This window comes from Balaenoptera physalus (genome assembly GCF_965194825.1).
Source record: "Balaenoptera physalus genome assembly, chromosome: 6".
Lineage (NCBI taxonomy): Eukaryota > Metazoa > Chordata > Mammalia > Artiodactyla > Balaenopteridae > Balaenoptera > Balaenoptera physalus.
In genome coordinates, this window is record NC_138885.1 from 138,115,208 (window position 1) to 138,138,930 (window position 23,723).

At 60.2% G+C, this 23,723-nt stretch overlaps 2 protein-coding genes across 2 annotated transcripts in view; one reads left to right on the forward strand and one right to left on the reverse strand.

Moving 5' to 3' along the window:
* Window positions 1-5,296: 5,296 nt before the first annotated feature.
* On the reverse strand, window positions 5,297-14,484 carry MAB21L4 (mab-21 like 4; the record flags this gene model as incomplete). Its single annotated transcript, XM_082466023.1, is given in 12 exon segments — window positions 5,297-5,437; window positions 6,170-6,261; window positions 6,264-6,506; window positions 6,509-6,524; window positions 7,762-7,915; window positions 9,685-9,699; window positions 9,701-9,837; window positions 9,843-9,907; window positions 14,020-14,139; window positions 14,142-14,227; window positions 14,229-14,289; window positions 14,292-14,484. Coding segments are annotated over 12 exon segments (1,275 nt in total). The 3' UTR covers window positions 5,297-5,344.
* A 6,858-nt stretch (window positions 14,485-21,342) lies between these two features.
* CROCC2 (ciliary rootlet coiled-coil, rootletin family member 2) overlaps window positions 21,343-23,723 on the forward strand; it is a 59,703-nt gene continuing 57,322 nt past the window's right edge. The window contains exon 1 of the mRNA XM_082466013.1: window positions 21,343-21,634. Within this exon, the coding sequence (XP_082322139.1) occupies window positions 21,557-21,634 (78 nt within the window). The 5' untranslated portion in view covers window positions 21,343-21,556. The remainder of the gene's footprint in view (window positions 21,635-23,723) is intronic.

The window sequence follows — 23,723 nt, forward strand, 5'->3', positions numbered from 1 at the left end:
TGGGGCTCTGAGCAGACCCGAGGCCCGCTGCCCCATGGTGCTCACAGCCACTGGGAGAGAGGGCACTCACAGGGTGACCCAGACACTGTCACAGGGTGGCTGTGGTCAGCACAGGAGCTGAGAGGCCAGAGGGCCTGAAATCCCATTTTTAAAGTCCTATTTGTTCATGTGTTTCCTTCACGGTCTGTGCTGTTTGGTTCCTCCCTAGGAAACTTCTGCCTACCTTGAGGTCCTGAAGATCTGTTCCCATGTTTTCTTCTAGAAACTTTGCGGTGTCAGGTTTTATGTTGAGGTTTATGACCCACCTCCCATTGATTCTGTGCGTGGAGTCGAGAAGGGGGCAAGGTTCATTTTTATCCAGACTGATACCCGGTCTTTCCAATGTTTGTTAAATAGACTTTCCTTCCCATCTAGTTGACATGGCCCCTTTGCCAGCTGACCATAGGTGCAGGTCTCCTTCTGCCTCTCTGTTCCCTTTCGTTGCTGAATTTATCCGCCCTTCTGTCCACACCGCACTGTCTTAAGTACATCAGCTTTATAGAGAGTTTTGAAATCAGGTAGTGTGCGTTCTCCAGTTTCATTCTCCCTTTTAAAGATTGTATTTCCTATCCTAGATCTTTTGAATTTGCATATACATTTTAGTCATCTTGTCTATTTCCTCAGAATAGCTTACTGGAATTTTGGTAGGAATTGCCCTAAATCTATATATCAAGTTAAGGACAATGGAAACTATTAAAATATTACAAATTCTTATTCATGAACATTAATTTAGGTCTTTTAAAATTAAACTTAGCCGTGTTTCCAGTTTTCAGTGTAGAGGTCTTACACATCTTTTATTTGATGTATTCCTAGGTGTTTGGGGTTCTGTTTTATATATAAATTTATTTATTTTATTTATTTATTTTTGGCTGCATTGGGTCGTCGCTGCTGCGCGTGGGCTTTCCCCACCCCTCATCGCGGTGCGCGGGCTTCTCAGTGCGGTGGCCTCTCCTGTTGCGGAGCACAGGCTCTAGGCGAGCAGGCTTCATGTCTTGGGACTCGCGGGCTCAGTAGTTGTGGCTCGCGGGCTCAGTTGCTCCACGGCATGTGGGGCCTTCCCGGACCAGGGCTCGAACCCGTGTCCCCTGCGTTGGCAGGCAGACTCTTAAGCACCACACCACCAGGGAAGCCCCGTGTTTGGTATTTTTGATGCTACTCTAGATGGTATTTTTAAAATTTCATTTCCAATAGTGATTCTTAATATATAGATTTATAGCTAACCCTTCTCTGTAAACAAACCTAGTAGTTTCTTTGCAGATTCCTTGGGAATTTCTATGTAGACAATCAAGTTGTCTGTGAATAACAACATTTTCACTCCTTCTTTTCCAGTGTTCATATCTTTTCATCGTTTTTTCCTGCCTCGTTGTACAGGTGAGGACCCTGTACCAGGTGGCTCCCGATGGGCAGCTCGGAGCCCACGGTCCGCTGGGGTCTCGCAGGCAGGGCCTCGTTCTCTGCCAGGGCCGCGCATCGTGGCAGACACCGTGCTGAGCGGTGAGGCTGCAGATGACGTGGTCCCGCTCCACCACCTCCACGACCATGTTAGGGTTTCCGGAGATGCCACGTGCTGTCCACTCTCCCAGGGTCCCACCAGCACCTGCACCTGCACCTGCTGGAGGGCCCAGCTAGGCTCTGAACCCGCTCGGAACCCACAGCCTTCCGAGTCACTTACTCTCCGCACTTTGGAATGAATATGTCTAACAAGGCATCCAGCGAACTGCTAGCTCATGCTCCCCGGGTCTTCTTTGCAGGATGTAATCAAAACGGTGAACCAGAGTGACGTTCTACAGGATGCCCAATGATAAAGGCCCATCAGGCTTGTGTTGTGACACAGAGCGCGAGGATGAACCTGGGGCAAGATCGTGAACTCACATCGTTGCCTCTTCCAAGTGAATGCAAATTATTTCTGATCCTCCTCTCTAAAGGGGGCCGAAGAGAATGCATTTCCCAGATCAGCAGTCACATAGCACGTCCCAGAGGCTGTGCTGTCTGTTCTACTAAAGAAACCACAAAGCACAGCACCTGGGTTGCAGGGTACGGCTTGGTTCAGTTTATGTAATCCACTGCCATTCACCACAACCCCACTGAGTTTTTAATTTTTTAATTTATTTTTTAAGACACATTTTTAGAGCAGGTTTAGCTTCTTAGCAAAATTGAGAGGAAGGGTCAGAAATTTCCCATACATCCCCTACCCCCACCGGTATGTAGTCCTCCCCACTGTGGACATCCCCGACCAGCGTGGTGCATTTGCTGTAATTAATGAGCCTACACTGACACGTCATAATCATCTAAGGTTTAGAGTTTACATTAGGATTCACTCCGGGTGGTGTACATCCTATGGGTCTGGACAGATGTATAATGACATGTGTCCACCATTATAGTATCATACAGAGTATTTTCACTGCCCTAAAAATCCCCTGTGCGCCCCCCCATTCATCCCTACCCCTACCGCAAACCCTGGCAATCACTGATCTTTTTGCTGTCTCCATAGTTCTGCCTTTTCCAGAATGTCATAGAGTTGGAAGCATACAGTATGTAGCCTTTTTCAGATTGGCTTCTTTCACTTAATAATATGCATTTAAGCTTCCTCCACGTGTCTTCATGGCTTGATAGCTCATTTCTTTTTAAATCTGAATAATATTCCATTGTCTGGATGGACCACAGTTTATTTATCCACTCGCCTACTGAAGGACATCTCAGTTGCTTCCAGGTTTTGGCAACTAGGAGTAAAGTTGCTATAAACATCTGCATGCAGGTTTTTGTGTAGACATAAGTTTTCAGCTGCTTTGGTTAAATACTAAGGGGTGTGATTGCTAGATCATATGGTGAGAGTATGTTTAGTTTTACAAGAAACCACCACATTGTCTTCCAAAATGGCTGCACCATTTTGCATTTCCAGAAGCAACGAATGAGAGTTCCTGTTGCTCCACATCCTCACCAGCATTGGGTGTTGTCAGTGTTCTGGATTTTGGCCATGCTAACGGGTGTATAGTGGTATCTTGTTTTAACTTGTGTTTCCCTGATGACCTATGATGTGGAGCATCTTTTCATATGCTCATTTGCCATCTGCACATTTTCTTTGGTGAGGTGTCTGTTAAGGCCATTGGCCCATTTTTTGGTCAGGTTGTTTCTTTTCTTATTGTTGAGTTTTAAGAGTTCTTTGCATATTTCAGATAACAGTCCTTTATCAGATGTGTGTTTTGCAAATTTTTTCTCCCATTATGTGGCTTGTCTTCTCATTCTCTTGATATTGTCTTTCACAGAGTGAAGGTTTTTAATTTCAGTGGCATCCAGCTTATCCACTGCTTTTTTCATGCCTTTGGCATTGTATCAAAAAGTCAATACCATACCCAAGGTTATTTGGGTTTTCTCCCATGTTACCTTCTAGGAGATTTAAAGTTTTATGCTTTACATTTTGCTGTCTGGTCTATTTTGAGCTCAGTTTTGTTAAGGGTGTAAAGTCTGTGTCTAGACTCATTTTTTTCATGTGGATGTCCAGGGATTCCAGCACCATCTGTGGAAGAGACCACCTTGGCGCCATTGTATTGCCTTTGCTCCTCTGTCAAAGATCAGTTGACTACGCACATGGGTCTCTTTCTGGGCTCTCTATTCTGTTCCATTGATGTATTCGTCTAGTCTCTTGCCGTCTTGATTACTGTGGCTTTATAGTAAACCTTGAAGTCTGACAGTGTCGGTGCTCCGACTTTGTTCTTCTACTTTAATATTGTGTTGCCTTCTGGGTCTTTTTTCTTTCCACATAAACATTACATCAATGTGTTGATATCCACAAAATAAATTGCTGGGATTGGGATTGCATTGAATCTATAGACCAAGTTGGGAAGAACTGACATCTTGACAATACTGAGTCTTCTATCCATGAACATGAAATATCTCTCCATTTATTATTATCTTCTTTGATTTTGTTCATCAGAGTTATGTAGTTTTTCTCTAATAGATCTTGTATATATTTTGTTGGATTTATATCTAAGCACTTCATTTTTGACCCATCTGTTGCTGAGGTCATCCTGGTGAGTCACAGTCTTTGAAGGTGGCTCTAAGCCCTGATACTGCACTGGCACACAGTATGTTTTGCTGGACAATTTTGGCCATGGGAGTAGGTGGTTTTAAAGGCTTCCCCTTGGCCTTTCCTACCACTGTGGCTCTTACTCCTGCTAAGTACAGCCATCCATCCCAATATACCTCAAACAGCAAGGAAATGGCCACAGGGTGGGCCTGGACACTTTGTACCCATTACAAATCAGATTGGACCAAGATAATGTCTTCTGCAACCTCCTCTGCCTCATGGCAGGGGGTGAGGGGAGTGGGCATCATGGCATTTTTTTGTCTCCTTGTGTTAGTGTCAACTCTGGTCCTGAGTCCCTCAGCCTTCAGGGAAACTCGCATGTCCTCTCCGTGGCCTCAGGTCTTTCTGGAGGAGGTTCAGGGAAGTGGCTGCTACACGGACTCGCTCAGGGTCTGCAGGCCCTTCTCAGGACCCCGGGGCGTGGGCTGCGGCTCGGAATCTGAGGAGTAACGTCACTGAGAGGCAAGGAGAGTGAAGAGTAGAAAATGCCTGCTGGCTGGGACACGTGGAGGGTGAGAGGCTGCCGGCTGTCTGCAGTGAGGTGATGAGAGAATGCAGGTGGGAAGTAGGGCAGAGAGAGGAGATGGAGGGGCTGGCATCAGATGCCAGGAGAAGCCGCCTGACTTCACGTGACAGCATCAGCAGCGGCTGGTGGTGCGGCTGCGGATGCCTCCTTCATGAACTAGAAGGTGAGGATTCGGGGGTGGGCAGGGGATCGTTCACGGAGAATGGGGGAGGGTTGACCTGCCTGTCTACATACAAGCTTTTCCTACTTTTATGTTTCCAGGAAAAATAATCTCCCTGCAGATACTCAAAAAGCAGTAGGTAACGTCTCCACTGTGTACAAGCAGCGCACTGATGTATTCAAGATCAGATACCGAGATTTCATCACGCAGATCAGTGTACTACGCAGGTGGGGACCAGCTCGGGTCTCACGCGGATTCTTGGTTTTCAGAGTCTTGATGACATCATATGGATGGATCAACAACCGTCCCATGAAGTACGTGGCACCTTCATCCCAGGACCTCTGGAGGCCCACTGTCCAGCACTCCCAGACTCCCACAGGGCCTTCCCTGGACAGGCTCAGGTGGTCCCAGGGGACAAAGGCCCTCCGCCCTCCCCCCACCCACTCTAGGTGAAGCCCATTCCCTTCTCCAAATGTTCCAGGAGCCTCCATGGGGCAGTGTAGCCCGACGGAGGGCGTTGAGACAGGCACTCAGCTCAGCAGTTCTCGGCACCCTGGGTCTCGGTCTTCAGGAAGATGCTCTGCATGGCCGAGATCTGGTCCTCATCCTGGATGTTGAAGACCTGGAACTGCGGGTGGGGCAAGACAGAGGGGTCACGGTGACATCTGGGGGCCATGACGGGGCCCCGGGCCCAGCGTGGGACTTCACGCGCTCCCTGGCTTCTGGGCTTTCCGCCTCTGGGTCTTTGCCTGCCCTCCCTGCAGGTGGACCTGCCCGGGGCCCTCTCCTCTGGCCCTTCCCTGGATGGGCCCATCACAGGGGAAGCCCCATCAGGTGCTGGTTGAGAGCTCAGCGTGCATCACCCCTCCCGCTACCACCACCCCAGCCCCGTGTGCCCTGGAAGGAGGGTGGGAGTTGGCCCTGGGGGACAGGAGCTAGAGGGGGTTCTGTGGGGTGGGAGAGGGGAAGCCGAGCCCAGTTGGTTGAATCTTGGCACTCAAGGAGGGACAGCCGGCAGACAGCACCTGAACGCCCAACGGGCATGGCCGCTGTGGGGCCCCAGGCTGGGCAGGTGGGGCTCTGAGCACTCGTCCAGTGTGGGTCTGCAGGAGGTTCAGCTGGAAAAGGGGGCAAGCGCAGACAACCCTGGTTCCCAGAGACTGGCCCTGGCCTCGAGGCCCCCCGTGGTTGGGGGCACGCATGGCTTATCCGACCCCAGCAGGCACATCTTCCCCGACAGATGCTCTTGCTGCGCTGTCCCGAGGACTGACCTGACCCACCTTCCTCGGCTCCTGACCAGGGGTCGTGGAGCGGGCCTCCACCCGCACCCATGTGTGACCCGGCCCCACCCTGCCCCCGCCTTGTCCAGCAGGACGTCGAAGTAGGCAGTGACCCAGTAGGCGGGGTCACTGGCTGGCAGCTGCAGGAGCGCCTTGACCCCGCTGCCGATTCACGGCGGGGGCTGCAGCCCAGGTGGGTGACACGGATGCGCAGGGAGGCCTCAGGCTGGCCGGCGAAGCGCTCCACGCGCTGGGAGAGGGCACTGAGGTCCAGGCCGGAGTCCTGCAGCAGGTTCCACTCGGGGTAGAGGAAGTGGGGCAGGTTCCTGGTGGCCAGACAGCAGAGCAGCACCACGAGCTGGCGGTACACGGTGCTCTGCAGCTCCGCCCAGCCCTCGGGCGCCGGGAAGAGAATGCGGCCCGTAGCATCACAATCTGCAGCAGGATGGCCGGGTCAGGCCCCCACCACCCTCACACCTGGCCACCTGCAGCCCACTGCCCTTACCAAAGCCGTCCCACTCCACCCTGCACCCCACCCTGGAAGCCCCCTGCCCACCCCCACCGGTCCCCATCCTTCGTGCCACCCCTGGTCCCAGCTCGAGTCCCAGCCGCTCCCTGCCTGCTGCCCCCGCCCTGGTGCCTCTCTTCTCCCCAGGGCACCACACCAGCCTCCTAGGATGCCTCTCAGGAGATTCTGAGGCTCCTACCCATCCTCTGGGCCTTTCCCATGTGCCCCACCCTTCATCGAACTCCTACTGATGCCCTGCAGCCCTACACAAAGAGCCCTATCCTGTGGCATCGTCCCAGCCCTAGTCTGTGTGCCCAGGATGCCTGGGCCCAGAATACATCTGAAGCCACCAGGATGGACTTACCTGCCCCACCCCGCACCGGTACCTTCTCTTTCCCCGACCCTGAGCCCCCAGCCGGGGTCCCTTCCTGTCACAAGGTGCCCTGCTGCACCCTCTCTTTCCACACCCCCGTCACCCCTCATTCACTGAGGGGCTCAGGAGCCACAGTGTGCCACCCCACGGGACCCCCTCAGCAGCTGGCACCCCCTCAGGGGTGGGGCTGAAGGCCTGAGAGGGGCGGTGGGTAGGGCACACGGGGACTCGCTGCAGAGCCGTCTTCCCTGCCAGCTCGGCCCCCTCTCTGACCCCGACACCCGGTGTGGGGCAGCACCTGCAGCTCTCACCCACTGCTCACTCTCAGCGGAGACCCCAGACTCCCAGCCTCAGCTGTTTCCCCTTCACGGCCATGCGGGGTGGGGTGGATCAAGCCCGGACGGCAGGCGCATGGGGACAGAGGGGCTTCCAGGCCTGACACCAGCTGGCCGGAGTGCCCGCTCTATGCAGCCCAACCCCACGGTCTGATTGGAGACCTGCACCCAGGCCCAAGACGGCCTCCGAGGATACCAGCCCCAGGATGGGGAGGCCGGCCTGAGGTGCCCCAGAGCCCTGAGCCTGATGGCCACACTCATGAGCTGTGGTCTCACTTCCTGGGAACCCGGAGGAGGCCTCGGAGACCTCTGACACGGAGCTCAGTCCTGGCTGTCCACCGGGGGAGCCGGCAGGAGGGTCCAACCCGGGTGCCCCTGGCCTCGGCCCCTGGTTACAGACACGGGCCCGGCGGAGGCCGAGCAGGTACGGGGCACCGCCAGGCCCCCCACGCGTACCTTCAGGTGGCCGAGGGTCAGGCCCGGGCCCTCGCCGCCTTCTCGCCAGCTCTCGTGGTTGACCCGGTCCAGGATGGAAAGGCCGTCCAGGTAATGGCCCTGGAGGGAGCCCAGCACAGCCAGCAGCCTGGTGAGCAGGTGGTCAGTGGAGACCCTGGAGCCCAGACAGACACACCATGTTCGGTCAGCACTGGGGCCTTGGCCAGGCGGCCTGGCGGCCGCATCCCCAGCTCATCCCCAAGAAAGACAGCGCCCCCCCCACCCCTGTGGCCTTGCCAGGATCGAAGCTTCTGAGCCCCGTGAGACGGCCCAGACCACGACAGGGGATGGCCTGCTGCACCCGGCCCACCCCCATGTGCTTGTCGGAAAGTACACTTGATGAGCCGTCAAGTGTGAAAAGTCCACTTTCCACGTAGCTGCTCAGGCCCCAGAGCGTGGAGGGAGGCAGGGTGCCCCCAGGCATGCCTAGCCCTCTTGGTGTGGACAGGGAGGTGCCACTGTGACCGGTCAGGGGGTGAAGCAGTAGCTACTGGTCCGCGGGCAGAGGCCTGGGTGGAGCCACCCGGCCTGGCAGGGTGACGTCTCCACTGCAGGCCCCGTTTGAGAAGCCCAGCTGCCCCGCCGCCGGCAGCTGCACACTCGGAATCTGGCCCTCCAGCAGGGCTCAGAGCTCGGGCACTGCACATCAGCGGCACTCGCTGAGCGGACCAGAGGGACGGGAACTGAGGACGGTGCCCTGCGGGCTCCCCTCTCTGAGGGTCTCAATACTGGATGGCCATCGGCCGCGTGCCCTGAGTCTGTGGCAGACGGGGCACAGGAAAGGCCATTCCCCATTTACTTGTGAAAGTGACTGCCCAGCTCACCCCTTCCCTTTCCTCTGTGGGCAGTGGTCAGCCTGGGCACGCCCCTACTCTGCAGAGGTGGCTCAGCTGGGGAGCCCTGGGGGCGGGGCTTGCAGGCTCTCTGCTGGGACTCCGCTAGGGTAGAAAACCACAGGAGGGCACAGCCAGCTTATCGCTTCCAAGAATCAACACGACTGTAAGAGCAACCCCTGCTGACTGCAACCGTGTCACGTTCCTAACAGTGTCACCCCAGGCATGAAAGCTGGCGGGTGAGTTACCCTGGACAAACCACAGTGACCTTGCACGCCAGCTGCTGGTATCAGGCCTGGAGGGGACTCAGTCCCCAGCCCTTGGTTCGAGGTGTCCAGGGGAGCTCAGCCTCTGCCCCATGCCCCCCACCTCCCCTCACAGACGTGGACGCGGGGGCTCCCCTTCCCTGCAGGCAGGCTACTGGGGAGGAGACCGGGGACCCAAGGAGGGGCTGCTGGGGCTCCAGGGCTGGGCAGGGGAGGGGCATCTGCAGCTAGACACCCCAGATGGGGGCCTCAGGGCCGGGACACACATCTGGGAAGGGCAATCCGGATGGAGGACGCTAGCAAAACCCCAGTGATAATTCCTCTCCTTAGACTCTGACCACCCTCGCTGCGTGGGGACCCCTCCCTGCTGCCCCAGGGACCCCTGTGGCCCTGGACAAGTCCCCTGACCCCTCTGCCGCTTTCCCACCTGAACTGAAGGCACTGGGCTGCGTGGTGAAGGGTCCCGTCCAGGGCAGCCCTCTATACTTCCGAGTCCCTCCTCGCTGCCTGACAGACACCCCCCCCAACCCCGTCCCGGGGCACAGAGGGCACATCTCCCCCCTCCCCGCAGCTCCGAGAGCCGTGAAGCTGGCAGCAGGGAGCGGGCATTCTGGTCGGATGCCAAATTCCCCGAGACCCCAGTGATAGCAGCGTTGTACAGGTGCCAGGGCAGAGGCGGGCGGGGGACCCCGCAGGTCCTCCTGCCCGGAGTGCGGGAGCAGCGGGATGACGGCCCCTCCCTGCCGGCTCCCCAGGACCCCACAGACCCGGGAGGGGCGTCCTGCCTCCAATGCTCGGCTGGCCGGAACCAGGGCCACCTCTTGGCGGATGATCCTTTCCAGGCCGCCCTCGGGGAAGCCGGGCACCAGCCGGGCCCCCTCCAGAGCGGGCACCCTGAGCTTCCTCTGCACCATGGGCACCACGTTGAAGCGGATCGTCTCCAGCCGCTGGACACCAGTAGGGACGGGCTGAGCTGCTCTTCCCTCAGGCCGTCTGCACTCAGAGAGCCTGCAACGAGCCGCCCGCCGTGCCAGCCCCTCTTCCATGCCAGCCTCCACCTGCGCAGTCCACGGCCCTCCTGCCCGCTCAGCCATGCCGCCCTCCCCCACCTGAAGCCTGCGGCTCCTCCGGCCCACCCAACCCCTCACCCGCACCCAGGCCTGCATCCTTCTGGAACCTGAGCCAGGCACAGGGCTGAAGGAGCCCCCAAGTCCCTGCACGGCTGGGTTTTTTTGTTTTTTGTTAAATTTATTTATTTTGGCTGCGTTGGGTCTTTGTCGCTGCTCACAGGCTTTCTCTAGTTGCGGCGAGCGGGGGCTACTCTTCGTTGCACTGCGCGGGCTTCTCACTGCGATGGCTTCTCTTGTTGCGGAGCACAGGCTCTAGGCGCGCGGGCTCAGTAGTTGTGGCTCGCGGGCTCTAGAGCGCAGGCTCAGGAGTTGTGGCGCACAGGCTTAGCTGCTCTGCGGCACATGGCATCTTCCCGGACCAGGGCTCGACCCCGTGTCCCCTGCACTGGCAGGCGGATTCCTAACTGCTACGCCCCCAGGGGAGTCCTGCACGGCTGTCACGCGGGCTGCGTCGTGTCCCCCAGAATTCCTGTGCAGAAGCCCCAACCCCCAGCACCTCGGGCTGTGACTGTATTTGGACACAAGGCCCCTCGAGAGGGGGTTAAGGTGTGCTGAGGCCGCGAGGGTGGGCCTGACCCCGTGAGGCTGTCCTTATAGGACAGACGTTGGGGATCTGCACGCACAGAAAAGCCCACCTGAGGACGCTGTCAGAGGGCAGATATCTAGGCTCAGGAGGGCCGTTCGGGAAGCCAGGCCCCCGACACCTTGACCTTGCACCTCTGGCCTCCAGAACCTTGAGGAAATACGTTTCTGTTGTTTAAGCCGCCCAGCGTCTGGTATTTGCCGCGTGGCCCCCGTGCTAGCACGGTGCGGATGCTGTTCGGCTCCGCAGCTCCGCAGCCCCGGGGAGACAGCGGCACCTGCCCCGAGGTTTCCCTTGGCGGGTGCCCAGGTCAGCAGCGTCCTCACCCTCCTCGCCCCGCCCCCCGAGGCCTGCGCCTCCCCAGGCCTGCCCGTGCCCGCCCGCTGCTCCAGGCCTGGGCCCAGGCTGCCTCTCCTCGCGGCCGCCCTCTCTGCAGGAGGAGAGGCCTGGCTCGGGGGGAGCAGCTCTGCGGGAGCAGGATCTCGCCGACAGTGGTCCCCAGGCACTGCCCCACGGCTGGGTGCGAAGGCCCTCACCTGCCTGACCCGGGGGTGGGGCGGCCCCACAGGGAGGGGCCGGGTGCTTCCCGCCGGTCCCCCCTCCAGGGCCCCCAAGGCCCCAGGCAGCTCTGAGACCCGCAGCTCTCTGCTGGAGCAAGGTTTCTAACCCTTCTCTCTAAGTGGCTGGTTTCTGAGGCTGCGCCCACTGCCTCCACGCACCCCAGTGCCTCCTCAGGCCTCTGGAAGCGTCTCGGGGGTGCCCTTGTTGCCCCAGCACCTCTTTCCTGGGCCCGTGCCCAGTGGGTCGTAGAAGGCCCTCCGCAGAGGACAGCCCTGGCTGCTGGGCCACCTTGCCCGGCGGGGTTTGGAAGTCAGGCCCCACCCTCCCAGCAGCCTGTAGCCAGTGAGGGTCCTCTGGGGATAGGGGGCAGCCTCTGTGGGCACTTGAGCTCCAGAGTCTGGGACGGTCGGGCTGAGGCTGGACTTATCCTGATCGGACCTGCTTGCTCCTTCCCGCCCCCTCCTGCTCCTCGAGGTGTCCCCGAGAGCCCCGGTGTGGTCCATGCACGAGAGCCCCCATCTCAGGCCCGGCCCGCGGCACACCTCGTAAGAAGGGCCGTGGAGGTGAAGGTCAGGGCCAGGCCCCAGGGCTGAACGCACAGTGTCCCTGCAGGCCTAGGTTGGGAGGAGCTGGCTGGGTTTGCCCTCATCCAGAAGGGGGCCCTGGATTCCACTGGACACCCCAGGCCTTGCACGAGAACTTTCTCCTCCTGCTACTGCGGACAACACATTCGAGCTGACGTCCTTCCCACTCCCTCCCCCGTTCCCGAACTCAGACCCCATGGGGCCCAGCCCAGCACCCACTCCCCAGATCACCCAGGAGGGGCTGCTCCATGGGGTGGTGGGGCTGGGGAGATGAGGGCCCTCTGGTCTCCTGCGTCAGGTATCCCTTCCCCCAAACAAATGAACACCACCGAGAGAGGAGGGCGGGCTGAGTGGGCATCTCTCAGGGGGCCGGGAGGGGCACCTACACGAGGCCCTGACGAACAGCGGCCCCCTGCCCTCCCCAGCACTGCCCAGAGAGGGTGCCTGGGACAGAGGTCAGGGCACCGACCAGCTGGGGCTTGAATGGCATGTCATCACGTCCCAAAGGGAGTCCCCAGCATGCGCCTTAGAGAGCAGTCTCCACAGCTAGTGAGCCTGGGAGCCGGTTCCCCACCGTCCTACAGCCTGCGCTGCCTGCCCTGGGCCACCCACCGCCCTGGGGGTCCTGCAGGGAGGAGCCCGCCCCCCGGTACGCAGGCCCCTTCTCAACAATCTCCTGCAGGGCGGCTCTTGGGCCACCTCCTGGGACCCAGCCCAGAGCAGGTCCCGGCCCTGCCACACCTGGGCCACTCCGTTCCCCACAGAGGCCTCAGTCTCCCCATCAGTTAAGGGAAGAAAGGGCCTCAGTGATCCCCGGCCCCTCCCAGTTCAATGTCTGAGGCACCTGTCATGCAAAGCCACCACGGTCAGTTTCATTTCCTTATCTACCTTTGGTCCCACGTTTTGTTCACAGAAAGGTGGGTTGGAAGGCAGCCGGCCACCCCTGCCACTGTCCCAGCCACTCCCCACCTCAGCCCCCCTGGTCTCACCAGTTCCCAGGGTGGCGGCAGCCTGAACCCTGTCACCTGGGGCGCTGCTTCCCTTTTAAGGCAAGTGTCAGGAAGCAGTGCCTGGAACTTCCCTGCGGGCCCAGAGAAGTTAGGCCTGGGTGTGGCTTCCAGCAGGAAGAGGACGGCGGGGACCTAGGGGGTGGGAAGGAGAGGCCTGGCCGCTCAGACTGAGAGCTCACCCCAACCGGTGGGTCTGTCTCCAGGCCTGGAGGTGACAGGGCCGCGAGGGACGGGAGAAGAGAGAAAGACCCCTGCCGAGCCGCCTGCGGTCACTGTAAGACTCAGAGGATGACCGGATAGGCTGTCGGCGGGGCCGGGCTCAGGAGCTCCCCGTGATGGGCTGCGGCCGCCCCACAAGGGCACTTTCGTCAGCAGCCCCCAGAGGGTGGTCACCTGCCCCAGGTCACCAGGCAGGTCTGGGGGGGGTCCGGGGCTGGCAGCCACTCCTTCTGGGGTTGGGGTCCCTCACATCAGCCTGCAGACAGATGCCGGGCTTCCCCAGAACCCACGGGAAGCAGCCTGGGGAAAGGTTAGTCCTCCGGGCCCAGGTAGCTGAGGTCCCTACACCACCAAGTGGGCCCGAGCCTGGACGTGCAGCCAGACCTGAGCTCCAGGGCAGATCACCGTCCCTCAGGCGGGCTGACCACCCCCACCTGCTGACCTCACGGCAGATGTGACGACCAGACGTATACCAGGTGGCGGCCACCTTTGCCACATGCCTGTCCCCTCACAAGGGAAGCAGGACATTCTGTTTTGGTTCCCAGCCCTGCCGCCTTTGCCCTGACCCTCAGGAGGATGGGCTGCATCACCCAGGGTCCCCGCCCTGCTGGGCCCGGCGCAGGCTGGCCCGTTCTTCCAACGCCCTCGAGGTCCCGGCAGCCCCTGCGGGAAGGAAGCCCATAACTTCTGGGTCTGCCAGGAGCACTGCCCACGCCGGCGCTCGCCACCCACTGGATCACATCAACAAGGCAACCAGGGGAGAGACTGAGGCCAGAGCCCTGGCTCACTTGAAAGTTTCCGGCCACAGAACCTGCTCAGGGCCAAGACGCCAATTAGCGACTGAGCCATACATTGAAACAGACCTGTGCACATGTGCACATACGCACACACACTGACACATATACTCACACGTGTGCACACGCACAGGTGTACGCACACATGCGTTCACTATCCTGCAGTCGCACACACGTGCACACGGAGGAATCACACGCCCGCGCACACAAGCACGCGTGCACAGTGATCCGGGCTGCACGTGGCGTGAAGAGGCCGTGGCGCTTGCGGTTCACGACGGCCACCACCAGAAGGTCCTTGGGGACCTGCAGGACCTCGCTGGGCACGATGTGGCCACGGCACTGGGCGCTGCCCTCCGGGGGGTGTTGAAGACATCATCTGTCATCCACCGCTCCAGGCCGGGCCCTTCCCCGGGGACGCCCGGGCGGCAGCAACCAGACCGGCCCTGCCTCGGCAGCCCTCACCTCCTCAATCACGAGGGCCTCTGCGCCCACCCACTGGGGCACCTCCGTGAGGGGCGCAGGGCAGACCGGAAGGCCTCCAGGCCCCGGGAGTAGTCCACGAGGAGGCGGGGGTCCAGGGCACGCACCTGTTCCAGCACCGAGAGCAGCACGTCCTCGGCGTGCTGGAAGTCCCGCGCCCGGGGCGCCCCCCGCGAGCGGATGGCCTGCAGGTAGTGGTGCCACAGGGGCACCTGCACAGCCATGGCTGCGGCCAGGGCTGAGGGCGCAGCCTGCACAGACCGCTCTGAGGCCGGCTTTGCAGACAGGCTGGGAAGAGGCGCCTGCCCAGGTGAGCAGCAGGTCCGCAGGTGGGGCCACAGCTGCCCACGAGTGACTGGCAGGCGGGCGGGGTGCAGCGGGTTAAATGGCTGAACTGGGCCCAGGCCTCTGAAGTGAGGGTGAGTCAGTCACCAACAGTTAGGAATGTCACAGGAGCATTGGGCAGGGGGCGGGGCCTGGCTCCTCCCTTCTGTCACACAGACCCCGTCCGAGGCACATTCAGGCTCAGGACTTCGCCCCTCCTGGGCCTGGCCTCCCCGCTGCTGTGCTGTCCCTGGTGCCCCCCTTTCCACCCTCATCCCAGTAGCAGCAGCCACGGGGTCTCTGTGACGTTGGGGCCTCCCCCCAAAACTGGGTGGGACATGTGGCATCCCCACTGCTCAGATGAGAAAGGTAAGGCAGGGCGATGGCTGCCCGAGACGCCACTGTGGGTCAGGCTGGGGCTGTTTCCGTAGCAACCTGGATATCCCCTCAGGCACCTGTGCCCTCTTAAAGCAGCAGCCTCAAACTTGGTGCCCTCCCAAGTGCCGGTGAGAATCCTGCTCCCGCCCCCTGCAGGGTGTGTGTCTGGCCCCTGGTCCCCAGCCCCAGGCCCTCGGACCCTGGAGGTGCCCACCTCCCACCCTGCCTGCCCTTCCGCCTGAGAGAGGCTGTCACCACCTGAGCCTGGAGCTGGACCCAGCCTGGTTCCGGGGACAGTCTCCTTGGAACCGCCTGGCCGGGCTGGAAAGCCTCGCCCTGCCGTCCCCTCCAGCACCTGCCCAGCCGTCTGCCACGGCCCCTCTGTCTCTATGGGACTCTGACCTGCAGGGAGGGGGCACTGCTGCAGAGGAACTGGGGTCCCTCCTTCCTGACCCTGACCCTCGGGCATGGGGCCCTGTCTGCACCTTGGCTCCACTGCCTGTGATTCGATGACTCTCACATTCCTCCAGCTTCACTTTCCCAAGAATCTCACAATTCTCCTGAATTTGCCCAGGAGACCTGGCGACACTTTGTGTACCCAAAGCGCCAAGGGGATCTGAGCCTAGAGGAAGGCCCAGCTCCACGCCCAACGGGCCCCACTAGGTATCTGCTCCCGGCTCAGGGGTAGCCCTGTGTCCGGGGAGCGCTCCTCTCTTGGCCCCTGGAGCCCCCTCCCCCCGGCCAGGGACATTGAAGTTCCTGAGGCTGGCCGTCCATTCTCCCTCCTGTGTGGTCTCCTCTCCCTTGCCGTGCGTGTCCATCATCACCCTTTGCTGACACCCCTGCTCCTGTGGTCCCAGGACCAGGCCCATCTGCCCTCAGACGTCTCAGGCACCTTGTACCCAGCAAGCTCAACGTGCATCTCCAGTCTGCCCCCAGAGGGTTCTCCCACCCCACCCCGCTCCCATCTTGAGGTCACCTGCGTCTGCCCAGTTAGTCCTGGATCTGCTCGCCCCTCCCTGCGTGCACACCTCCACCCATAGCCACCCCTCCTCAGCCCCACGCCGCTCCTCCCCGGGCCTCCCAGCCACGGCCCTGAGCCTCCAGAGCCTGCCCACCCAAGGGGAAGGAATCCAACCCCACCGCGTGCCTCTGGTGTCATCCGTCTCCGTACTTGCATGCTCACAGGGCTCTCTTCCTCCCCTGGCCTGACAGCAGGCCCTGCCTGGCTGACCCCTGACCCCTCCTGTGGCACACTGGTCTCCTGCCAGTTCCTTGCTGCCCCACCCCGGGCCCCCTGCACACGCTCCCCCGCCCCGGCCCGCTGCCCTCCCGTGCTTTCCCAGACCTCAGCTCTGATCGGAGCCCTGATGAGCCAGGCCACGTCCTTTCCCCTGCAGCCCCTGGACGGGTGGTAAATGCCCCCAGCACATGGTAAGCTCCATGCGGCTGGGGCAGGGTGGGCCTCCTCAGTGTACGCCAGGGTGGGCACAGAGGCTGGCACGCAGCAGGCACAATGAGTGGAGGCCCCAGGAAAGCTGGATGTGAGCTCCGCCTGGACCTGCCAGGACCCAGCCGGGAGAGCGGGGAGAGAGACGAGAGAGTCGGGGCCGAGGGCGGAGGGGAAGCAGGCGCCCACCCCAGCCGGCCAAGCAGCATTAGACCACGGAGGAGCCACGTACCTCGGGCCACAGCCGCCAGGACCACAGCGCTGGGACCCCAGCGGGGAGGAGCGGGGAGTGAGTGGAGGACCAGACGTGCTCAGCGTCGCGGGCGGATCTGAAGAGCTCCCCGTGGGCCTTGGCGGCCCTGGGCGGGCGGGCCTGCGCGTGTCTGTGCTGCTTCCATCTCAGTGTAGCTCGGGGCAGCGCGGGAGCCTGTATTTCAGGAGCTCCCAGAGGCGCTGGGAAAGGGGTCACGCATTCCACCTGAACAGGCTCGTGAGATGAATCCTGGAAGCACAATGGCAGCCCCCGCGAGGGCTCGGCACAGGTGAGGGACGATCCAGGTGGCGGGGGCTTGCCCCCGGAAGGACACAGGTGGCGGCCCTGCCCTGGCTGCCCTCCAGAGCAGCCCCCGGTTGGCCGGCGTCAGACAGAGGAGAGGACTCTGGCCTCGGCGTGGCCTCGCTCCGCCCTGGCCCCTCGGTTCCTGGCCCATTTGGGCCGCATCCCACGTCGCCCGCTGTCCCCCGTTACTGGACGTCAGACTCGTGCAGAGTGATGCCCCTGGGGCTGGAGCCCCTGGATCCCAGTGATTTCCTGGGAAAGCATTTTCCCCGGGTTACAGGACGTGAGCCCTGGCAGCCAGGATCTGTCCCCGCTCCCGGTCCCCGTGGCCCAGGGCCTGTCCTCCTGACCACCCATCACCACCCCGCGGGCCTGCTTCTCAGCACGGCAGCCTCTCCCCCTTCGCTGGCACGGGGGAGGCGGAGGGTGTGGAGGCTGCTACCCGCTAGGAGGGGCCCCGGGGCGGAGGGGAGGCAGGCTGCCCCCGGGGAGGCGGCCACCCAGCCTGCTGCCTTTTCTCACAGGGACCCAGCTCTCAGCGTGCGCCCAGCTCTGACGTAAACACGCAGGGAGCCTGCAGGACTAGGTGTGGAAGGAGGTGATGGGACAATCGACCCCAAGGTTGATGGAGACGCCTGGGGAGGCACTCGGGTCGGTTCCTGCACAACATGCAAGATGCACGTGTGGTGTCGGGGGGCAGGGGGGCGCAGGCCGGGGTGTGAGGATCAACCTCTCCAATGGGGGCTGCGGGGGGGAGCCCCGAGGAGGTGAGCTGTCCAGGTGCTTGTGAACACTCGGGCCGCCCAAGGAGAAGCAGGCATGTGGCCGACCAGCAGGGTCACGGGGAAGGTAACCCCCCACCAGGTGGGGAGCAGACAGCTGAGCCACGAAGCTTTCCAAGGCGGAAGGAAGCCAGGGGTGGCCACAGCCCAGGACGGGGCGGGCCGGGTCTATGGGGAGAGGAGGGTCCCAAGGGCCTCGGCACAGGGGTGGGGAGGAGCGGGGGTGAGAAAGGGGCTCAGGGCCGACGTTCTCTCAGGCCCAGGGAGCAGCCACATGGTCACCTGGTGTCATGCAGGGTGACCCAGCTCTGTCGCACAGGCCCAGTCAGTCAGCCCAGGGCCAGACCGGCGTCACCCCAACCCTCCCCTAGAATGCGGCATCTATTGCACAGCCCGGACCAAAGAAGCTACTAGGGCTCCTTTGAAGCTGCCAGGTGGGGGAGAAGAATTTGATCCCCAGGTGCTGCAGGCAGATTTGGGTCGTTTTTGTTTTTCTTTTTGATATGTTTTTATTGTGACCAAAAAACATAACATAAAATTTACCATCTTAACAATTTTTAAGTGTAAATTCAGTGACATTAAAAATATTCACATCGTGCCACCAAGATCACCATCCATCTCCAGAACTCTTCTTCTTCCCAAACTGACACTCGGTCCCCCTTAAACACTCACTCCCCCTCCCCCTCCCCCAGCCCCTGGTAAACCCCATTCTACAGTCTGTCTCTATGAATTTGACTGCTTTAAGGACCACATATGAATGCGATCATAGAGCGTTTGTCTTTTTGTGGCTGGCTTATTTCACTTAGCACAGTGTCTTCAAGGTTCACGTATGCTGTAGCCTGTGTCAGTACTTCACCCCTTCTGGCTAATAATGTTCCATTGTATGCACAGACCACATTTTGCTTATGCATGCATCTATCAATGAACACTTGGCTGTTGTGAAGAACACTGCTATGAACACGAGGGTACAAATATCTCTTTGAGACCCTGCTGTCAATTCTTTTGGGTTTATACCCAGAGGTGGAATTGCTGGATCACGTGGTAATTCTATGTTTAATTTTTTGAGAACGCACCATACTATTTTCTATAGCATCTGCACCACTTTTTATTCCCACCAACAATGCACAAGGATTTTGATTTCTCCACATCCTTGCCAATACTTGTTATTTTCTGGGGCTTTTGGTTTGTTTGTTTGGTTGGTTGGTTGGTTATTTTTGGCCATGCTGTACGGCCTGTGGGATCTTAGTTCCCCGACCAGGGATCGAACCTGGGCCCTCAGCAGTGAGAGCATGGAGTCCTAACCACTGGACCACTAGGGAAGTCCCTTCTGGGGTTTTTTGATAGTGGCCATCCTAATGGGTGTGAGGTGATATCTCATTGTGGTTTTGATTTGCATTTTCATAACGGTTAGTGATGTTGAGCATCTTTTCATGGAGTTATTGGCATTTATATGTCTTCTTTAGAGAGATGTTTATTCAAGGCCTTTGCCCATTTTAAAATCGAGTTGTTTGGAGTTTGCTGTTGTTGAGTTGTAGGAGTTCTTCATATATTCTGGACATTAATTCCGATATCAGGTATATGATTTGCAAATATTTTCTCCCATTCTGAGGGTTGCCTTTTCACTCTCTTGATAGCTTCTTTGATGCACAGTTTTTAATTTATCCAGTTTATTATTTTTGGTTTTGTTGTTGCCTGTGCTTTCGGTATCATATCCAAGAAATCATTGCCAAATCCAAGGCCACGAAGATTTTCCCCTGCGTCTCAGCTCTGACGATGAGGACTTTCGTGGCAGGGTTTTAATGCCCCGATAGCCCCACACCTCCCAGGTGCCCCAGGGGGAGGCACCCTCCCCCGGGCTCCTGTCTTCACCGTGATGTAGAGTCTGGTGCTCCGCTGTACCCACCACACGAGAGCAGGTGCCGGGGGGCAGGATGCACGCGTCACCCGTGCAGCCTCTCACCCCCCACTGTCCGAGCACCCCCCCTTTGAGCCCCCCAGGTAGGAACTCTCCCCAGAGGGAAGGGTCACACTCTTCAACCCCCGAGCCCAGCTCCCTGGGGGCAGACGAGGCCCAGCCTCCAGGCAGCAGGAGGTGCCGAGCCTGCCCCTTCCCCAGCCCCCTCCCCAGCTCCCCAGGTGCTCAGTCCTTGGGGCCCACAGGGGTCCAGGGCTCAAGGAGCTAGAGGCAGCCTTGGGTGCCAGGCAGGTGCCCCAGCCATGGCGGTCAGAATCTGGACCTCAGCTTGGCGCCTTCGGAAGCCAGAAGTCACCACTAATCCAGAGGGGCCATGGTCAGATGGCCTTGTCCCCCTTCTCCCAGAACTGTCCGGTGAGCCCCGCAGCAGCCCCGGATGCCCAGCAGGGCTGTGTCTGGCCAAGAGCCCGGCCTGTCCCTGCGTGGGGCACGCTCGTGGCTCTCCCCACGGGTGGTGGGGAGGGGTGGGGGCAGCCTGAGGACACCAGGAGACAGGGGGCACGCGTTTCTCGGGGAGAGCGTCCTTTAAGCAACGGCACCGCCGTCGTGAAGTTCGCTTCTGAGGAAGTGGCCTGGGCCCGGCCATTCTCGCCCCTGGCACCCCTGGGGACAGATATGCTGACCCACTAAGTGTCCACCCTCACTGCTGGTCCCTTCTGGCCTTGCCCGGCAGGCCACCTCTATCTCCTGAGCCGCCGCAGAAGAGCCCAGGTCTCTGGGAGTCTGGGGACCACCGCCAACCCCAGGGCCCCGAACTGGCCTCCTTTTATTAGGGGGGCTGTCACTCCCGGCCGCAGGGCCCGCCTCCTGAGGCTGCCCGTTTCCGAGAGGGACTCCTGTGGGCATTAACCCGGCTGGGAAAGGTCCAGAGTTGAAGGAGGGTCCCCTGAGGGCAGCGAATGGGGAGGGAACACCGGGGCGCCAGGCTCACTGCAGAGGCCAAGGCTGCGGAGGACGGAGCTCTGGGTCTGCAGGGACAGCCCCGATCCCCCCCTTCTGCTCACCCATCACCACCCCCGACGGGCCAGCTGTGGCCAATGCTCTGTGTGGTTCCGGGGAGGCTCAGGTGAGGGAGAAGTGGACTTCCCGTGGCAAGTATGAAACGCAGGACCCATGGGGCAGGTCACCCTGAAAGGGCTCCAGAGGGAAACCTTCTGGAATCTTCCAGAAGGCGCATCCAAGGGCGAGTTAGGAAGACGGGGGTCTCCTCTGGTCCTTGGGCAGGTGACCTCCCCTCCGCAGGCTCAGTCTGCCCACCTGTTACACGGCATTGCCCTACTGAACTCAAGTTCCTTTGCAAATGCTCGGAAAAGAGTCCTAGTTTATGAGTCTCAATCAGGAAGGACCCGTGGTCTGCACGCCTCCTCTACCTGGTGTGTGGCCACCAAGCACACAACTCCTCCTGGGGCAGCTGCCCAGTGGAGGGCCCTTCCCTGCAGGGCTGGGGGCCTGGGGGAGAGGCCAGTCACCCGGGTGTGGTCGCTCACATGGACGGCTTCACCCAGCGCCTCTCCAGGTCTCCTGGGGAACGGCTTCTGGACAACAGCGTTCGTTAGTCCCCGTGGCAACGGGGCCTGCACTCCTGTTTCCAGGGAAAACCAGCCCTCAGCGTCGCGGTTGCCGCAGCAACGCCTACGGGCGGCTCAGTCAGCCACGCTGTCCCGCCAACCCAGAGAGGGCAGCTGGGCGCCCAGGACAGAGGAGCCAGGTGCTGCCCAGGTGCGGGGTCGGTGCACAGAAGGAGGTCCTGGCCCAGCCAGGGTCCCAGGAGGAAACTCACCGGCAGCAGAGTCCCTGCTTTCCCTTGGGTCCTGTGCCCCAGCCCACGATGAGTTCCGCCTCCAGCGAGCCTGGCAACGGGGGCTCTGCCGAGCGGTCCCAGCCGGGGCTGGACGCTGTGATCCAGGTCAGTGGCGTGGCTGTCCTCTGGCACCCTGCTGGGAGCAGGCCCCCCAAGGGCACCCTGCTGGGAGCAGGCCCCAAGGGCACCCTGCTGGGAGCAGGCCCCCAAGGGCACCCTGCTGGGAGCAGGCCCCAAGGGCACCCTGCTGGGAGCAGGCCCCAAGGGCAGCTTGCTGGGAGCAGGCCCCAAGGGCACCCTGCTGGGAGCAGACCCCCAAGGGCACCTTGGGAGGGAAAGGATGCTGCACAGAGGGGCCACACCCCCCGGCTCCAAGGGGCACCTTCCACGTGTTCACGTGGCCAGCGTGAGCACCACACGAGTGTGCACATGCACACACAGGCGCCCTTACACACAGGTGCCCTTACACACAGGCGCACACACATACACACACAGGCACACACACGTGCAGACTCTGCTCGGGACAGGAGCCTGGGGAGAGACTGAACTGGGGGCCGGGGACCCTCGCCCCAGGCCCAGCCTCCCCGCTCCGCGCTGTGTGGGCTCGGGCTGTCAGCCCCCCTCTCTGGGTCTCAGGCTTGCCGCCTGCACCCTGGGGGTGGGGCATGGAGGACCCTCCCACCCCAACCTTCTGGGGTCTAGTTCACTACTGCCTTGGGGCCAGGTGTGGGAATCAGCGGGGGCTTCCCTGGAGAGGCGTATACCCGTGGGGGTGGTCCATGCCCAGTGTCTCTTCTGTGAGCTCCAGAAGTGCTGGTTCAGTTTTCCTTCACAACACCCACCTGCATAACAAAAACAGCAGCTACAACAGTAACTACTGGGAATTACCCCACGCTCCCTCCTCGTCACTCCCTACTTCCAGCCCCGTGCCCGGCCCTGCCACCCCACCCCCTTAAGTGCCCCCCGCCGGCCATCACAGACAGACAGTCCCCACCCTGATTCACCCCTCAGGGACCCCAGCGAACCCCTGGGAACCAGCTGACTCAGAGTTGTTTATTAACCCAGTTATTAGAACCTCAAAACTGCGCTGTGTGAGGGGGGTGACATGACCCTGTGCAAACAGGTCACCACAGAAGAGTAATTGCCCACAGTTGTCCCCGTAATTAAATAACATGGCGGAGCCACCACACGTGCGCGCGCACACCCACAGGTGCCCACGCAGGACAGAACACGACAAGGGCAGGATATTTGAATCAGGTGAGGCAGCCAGCAAGACTGACAAGATGGCCCTGGGTGGGGTGACTTTCTCTGTCCAGCTCCCGTGAGGCCCAGCTCTGCGAGGTCCTGGGTGCCGGTGACCATGAGGGCCGGTGGGGGGGGTCAGGGGAGGGAGGGCCACTTTTACGCCAGTTTCCAAGCCAGGTACCCCCTCAGCCTGTGAGGATTCTACCACCCCTTTGGGTTCCACGAAAATAGAGGCTCGAGAGTTGAAGCAAGTTGCTATGGTTACGGGCCGGTTTGAGGGAGAAACACAGGACGGAGCTGACATCTGGCAGTGGGCATCGGTGCTTGGCAAAAGTGGCTGCCCCCCAACTCCCGCTGCCCGTGGGAAACCGTCATCTAAAAGCCACGGGGAGCCCTGGCCGAGGTCCACTCTGCCCGCCCAGCCAACACCTGTTGTCTGCACCACGGTGATGGAGATCGTGGTGCAATTACTCCAGGGCTGAGCAGGCAGGCAGGCGCCTCAAGATGCCTAGATAGGCCCGTCCGGAGGGGGAGGAGGGGGGCATCCTCCAGCCCCTCCAGCTACAGACGGGGAAACCGAGGAGTCTGGGCAAGGCGTGGCTTGAGGATGGGGGCTCCTGTGGGACCAGGCCTAAATGCGCTTCCCTGCCCAGAGGAGCTCCTGACACCCCGCTTGCTGCAGCCGGAGCTGCTGCCCCTGTCAACCCCGGCCCCGGCCCACCCTTACAGCTGCATTCTCTGAGGGTCTGGACACAGAGGCGGTGGAGAAGGCCGATGGGCAGGAAGATTTGTAATTCTGGACCCAGTTCCTCTAGAAGCTTCAGGAATTTTCACTCTCTCTTTTGGGTTAGGTTTTGATTAAAGGTATTTTTCTAAGAACTTGTCCATTACATCTAAATTTTCAAATTTACTGCTGAAATTTGTTCCCAATATCCTCTTACTGTCTTCT